Source organism: Condylura cristata, unplaced genomic scaffold, assembly GCF_000260355.1.
Source record: "Condylura cristata isolate star-nosed mole 26May11 unplaced genomic scaffold, ConCri1.0 scaffold00019, whole genome shotgun sequence".
NCBI lineage: Eukaryota > Metazoa > Chordata > Mammalia > Eulipotyphla > Talpidae > Condylura > Condylura cristata.
In genome coordinates this window covers 17,405,056-17,410,059 of record NW_004567120.1, presented here as the reverse complement: position 1 = coordinate 17,410,059, position 5,004 = coordinate 17,405,056, and the positions used below count along the sequence as shown (strand labels likewise).

The 5,004-nt window shown below is 36.7% G+C and overlaps 1 protein-coding gene across 2 annotated transcripts in view; it reads left to right on the top strand.

Annotated features, from left to right (window-relative positions):
- The window catches only part of ACSL4 (acyl-CoA synthetase long-chain family member 4), a 67,965-nt gene extending 63,837 nt beyond the window's left edge, over positions 1-4,128 (top strand). For both annotated transcript variants that reach the window (XM_004685700.2, XM_012727221.1), the window contains exon 16: positions 1,332-4,128. In XM_004685700.2, coding sequence (XP_004685757.1) covers positions 1,332-1,489 — 158 coding nt within the window. In that variant the 3' untranslated portion in view covers positions 1,490-4,128. The remainder of the gene's footprint in view (positions 1-1,331) is intronic.
- Positions 4,129-5,004: the final 876 nt, after the last annotated feature.

The window sequence follows — 5,004 nt, the reverse complement described above, 5'->3', positions numbered from 1 at the left end:
GTTGTTTATTTTTGTTGAGTTTCGTCAGTTCTCTGTATATTTTTGTGATCAGTCCTTTATCACTACTTTTGTGTGAGAAAATGTTTTCCCAATTAGTGGGCTGTCTGTTTTTTGTAATGTCTCTTTTGCTGTACAGAAGCTCTTTAACTTGATGTAGCCCCATCTATTTATCCTTGCCTTCACTATTGTGGTGTTGGGTGCTCTGTCTTTAAAGATGTCACTGAAGTATATGTCATGTAGAGTTTGACCTATCTTTGCTTCCAGGTATTTTATGGTTTCCATTCTTATGTCTAGGTCTTTACAAGTTTTATACTTTTAATAAGTTGTTTAGAAAAGTTATTCTTCAGTCATCTTTATATTTTTCTCTTATTTTGACAAAGCAGCTCACCCACTCCACCAAGATTTCATAGAATTTCCACTAGTATTAGAACAGAAACATCTATGAATTTGAGTTCTTTGTGTTTGTCACTGACCCAGTTGTTTCTAAAGTGAGGTAGGCTTTTTAGCAGTAGTTTTTCAACATGCAAGTTTTGGTTCTTTTGATAATTGCTTTTTCAAATAATCACACACAAGGTAAAGCTCACCTGTCTATTAACACAACTGTTAATGTGCCTTTAGAGTTCTAAAGATCACCTTGTATTAACAACTAGGGAAGATAATTTATTGAATTTGAAGTTACTATTTATTGCTTGCTTTTATTTTCTGAAAATTTTCAACATGTGCCGAGTTATCTAACTCATACGCTGTGCTGCATCAATTCTGCATATGTTAGCATATACAATATTATGACATTATTAGCATAAAAACCAGAGATGGAAATTGTACAAATGGAACAGTTTACATATACTTTGAGAAATATAAAATGAAACTATATGGTAGTGTATATGATAGTGGTATTAACATATTAAAAAAGTCTGCTTAGCACCTGTATCGTTCAGGGAAATCTTGCAAATTTCATGTTTTTTAAAAAGAATATGTATTTATTTTTGCATACAAGAGCTGGGGTACAGGTCAGAGGTGTGGGGGAGCGAGAGGATTCACCAGAGACAGAGTGGGGAGCAGAACAGGCAGATCAGTGAAATACACCACTGAGGGGAGCAGCAGTAGGCTGGACAGGCTAGGTCTACTGCTCCATGTGGTCAGCTCCCTGGGGGCTGTGGGGGGGGCTGTGGATAGCTTCCTAGTGCTGGGCTTTAACCCCTTGAATACCAGGGAGGGCCTGCAAACTTCATGTTTGATTAATTGCTTCATTTCCCCCATTCTTCTGCCCTGCCCAACCTTCCCCACTCTGTGAACTCCTTTCCTCTCTCTCCTCTACCTCCTCATTTCAGTGAAATTGGAGCGGTTTGAAATTCCAATCAAGGTTCGCCTAAGCCCAGAGCCATGGACACCTGAAACCGGGTTGGTGACCGATGCTTTCAAACTGAAAAGGAAGGAACTGAAGAACCATTACCTCAAAGACATTGAGCGAATGTATGGGGGCAAATAAAATGCATTTCTCTGATTTACAGTTGTGTAGGAGGTGGCCTGGTGGTTTATCAGTTCTAGGATTTTAAGCCTTTATTGAATTGTCTGTTAGAATGTAAAGCAAATCATTCTAAAGACATGGTAATAAAACCAAAAGTGATTAAAGTAGTTGTTGAGTCTTGCATAGATCTAGTGAAACTGAAATTGAAAAGCCCTTTAGCTGTCTTATTAATTTTAGAGTGAAAATTATGTTTTTAAAAATTAGTCTAGGAAATATTAGTTTTCTTAAATATATGTAATGTTGAACAACATAAGCCGAAGTTGGAGTAGAATGTAGTTTAAGGAAATTTATAGCTTCCAATGTCTACTGTCTTCCTAGTTGAGGAGAAGATTAAATATTAAGCATGTCAAAAAATTTGTATTAACACTACTCAAAAGCAGAAGTGCTGGACGGCCTGAAAATTTTTCTTCCAAGCCTTTATCTTGAAGGGAAAATTCAATCATAGTATAATAGACAGAATCATATAATAACCTTGGAACCCATTTTAGGATTCATCATGTTGCCTATTTTAGACAGAGAATCATTGACTATTGTGAATAATTATGGTGCCTGGAGTAAGAATAAAGCAACATAAACACACCAAAAAATACCTAGTAATGTATTTAAAGGGAACTTGAGCTACTTGAAACTTGCAGATCTAAAATCAGTAAGTAATTATTTGACCTAAGGAAAGTACATTTTTCAAAATGCTGAAAATTGCGTTTCTACATCTGTTCAATGTAGAAGACTTGGCACCAAGAGTAAAGTGATGGAAAGTCACTCAGATTTGCTCAGGAAGCATCGTCTCTGTTAGGAGCGGTGATGAAATCGTGACCATGTGGAATCATGGTCCTTGCGCAGCACTGAACTTGGGGGAGTGATTTAGATGCTGCATTTATCATTGAAAACAGGGACTGATTTTAAAATGTACTTGTATCAAATTATGCTTGCAATTGAAGACCTGTAGGTAGTTGCTGGTTTGATTCCTGGCCAGTAGTTTGTGTTTCAGAAAGCCTTTCATTTTGCTTTAATTTCAGCAAAGCGGGTTATGATAAGACTTAGAGTGATTAATTAACTTGAATGAATTTTGGGAAACTACAGGGAAGAACTCACTGTTGCCACTTTTGTTTCTGTGTGTGAAGAGTTTAGAAACTGGAAATGCTGGATTTGGGAGAAGGAAGGTTACTCAATAAGGAACTAATTGTGCAGTAACTTGGGAGTGTGGATTTCTTTTTGAAATTTTAATTAAAATATGGAATTACATATTCCTGAGAGATATTCACACTTCAGTGATAGTTACTGTAAAACAGCAAAAATTCTTAATACTGTTATTCTTTGCACTTTTTTCTTAATCATTTTATATATACATATATAAATATGTTGCTTACATATATATATGTTGCTTACATTGCTTTGTACAGATGTGAGCCACCACTGCAATAAAATTCATTCTTTTTGCTCTCAAATATTTATAAAGAGAATATTTAAATGTTATGTATATGGTGGTAAAAGGAAAACTTTTCATCTGGTATTATATGCAAGAATGAAGGTCTTTTGTAATGTTTCCTGTTCACTGTTCTGTGATGTAAAATTCAAGCAAGTTCTCCCTGAAGTTATGTATATGTAAGTATCCTCATTCTTCCCAACTTGCCTTTGAAGAGTGAAAATCTATTATTAAGTAGACTACTATTCAGCTTCTCCTGGCTCTGGCCCACTCTTGATCTCTTACGGATGATTTCCTGAGTGTTTTTCAATATGTGACTTCTTTTCCTTTTGGAATGATTTTAGATATGTGCGTGCCTGCATACTCAGATACTTGCACCCCCACCTCACCCACCCCATCTCCCAAAAGCTAGAACACTGCCAACTAAGCTGTTGTATAGGTCCTTTAGAAACATGTCATTAACACTTTTAAGGTTGGGTGCTGCTAATTCTTTGTGAAAATCCAAAAATTGTTAAGGGACCAGGGAGATGCCACTACCCCCTGATTTTTCATCTAAAAATATACATGTTTATGTGAAACAGACTTTCCATATTCATATAGTAACTTTGAAAATATTTCAACCTAAAGATTTTGATCCTACATTTTTATACCTGTTTAAATTGTTCACTGTTACTGTTACATCAGCCATTAAAGTTGTACTTTTAAAATTTACTATGTTTATGTACATTTCTAAGTCAGACACTTGAGATTTTTTGCTTTGATTACATGAAAGTATCTTGCCTCCTTGATCTTTGCGTTCATTGCGTTTTTCTAGAGTGGAGGTGTGATAATGATTTTTCAGAACTGAAATACAGATGAATGATTCAAAGTCAGTGAATGAAGAGTAGTGTTTCTTTGGTCATTAAGACTGACTAATAATGCTGTATCTTCCTGATAAAATGATAAGTGTTTCTAAGTTAACAAGATGAGAACAAGTTAAAGCGTGTGTGGTCTTTTTTTGATAGAGAGAAATATTTTGATTTTCAAATGTAGTTGCAAATTAGAACGTATTCATATTTGTATTTTCTGTTGAAATGCACGATTGCAGAATTGTCACTTAGATTTTTGTGTTTATTGATGAAAAGCTTTGTTCTTGTTTTTAAGTTTGCACTCAAATCTTAAATAAATCCACTCATGTTACCAAGCTAACTTGTCCTTTTTTATGTGTTGAGATAAAGTCTGTAAATGTGAAAAGTATTAACCAGATTTTTAAACAGAGCTTTTTAATGTATGCATCTCTAGGCTTATAGTTGCACTGAGCAGTTAACTGCCTTGTATATGACTCATTTATGTGAGTGTTGGAACCCAGAGCTGCTACTTTGATGGAGTAATAGAGTAGAACATCTCTGTAACACGGATCCTGAGGGACAAAACAGTCTTGTTACCTGGCTTGTTAGGAGGTGCTAAAAACTGGTAACAAATGGGCTCCCCCTGGTGGCGTAACAGGTTAAAGCTGGCCAGGGAGCTGATCCTCATGGCGCAGCAGACCTCTCCTGAACTGTCCCCTGCTCCACCCAGCAGTGTATTTCAGTAGATCTGTCTGTTCTGCTCCCCATTCTGTCTGGCGAATCCTGTCACTCCACCATACGCCATTTCTTGTATAATGGCAAAAATGGTAACGTCTTTTTTAAAAGAAACATGATTTCTTTTCTCTTTCTTTATGCATACAAGAACTTAGGTGTAGGCCAGAGGTGGGAGGTAGATGAGAGGATTCACTAGAGACAGAGTGTGGAACAAAGCAGGCGGATCTACTGAAACACACTACTGAGGGGAGCAGTGAGCGAGACAGGAGAGGTCTGCTGGGCCATGTGTGTGGATCAGCTCCCTGGCTGGGAATCAAATTCATGCCACAGTGGCTGGCAGTAGCTTGATAGTGCTGAAACTAATCCTTGCACCACCGGGGAGGCCCAATGCTAACATTTTTAGGATAATTAACATTAGGAAAAATTAATTTATCAGAGTTATACAAGGATGTATATAAAATGATGTCAGTGCTCTGGAACCAGACTGCCTC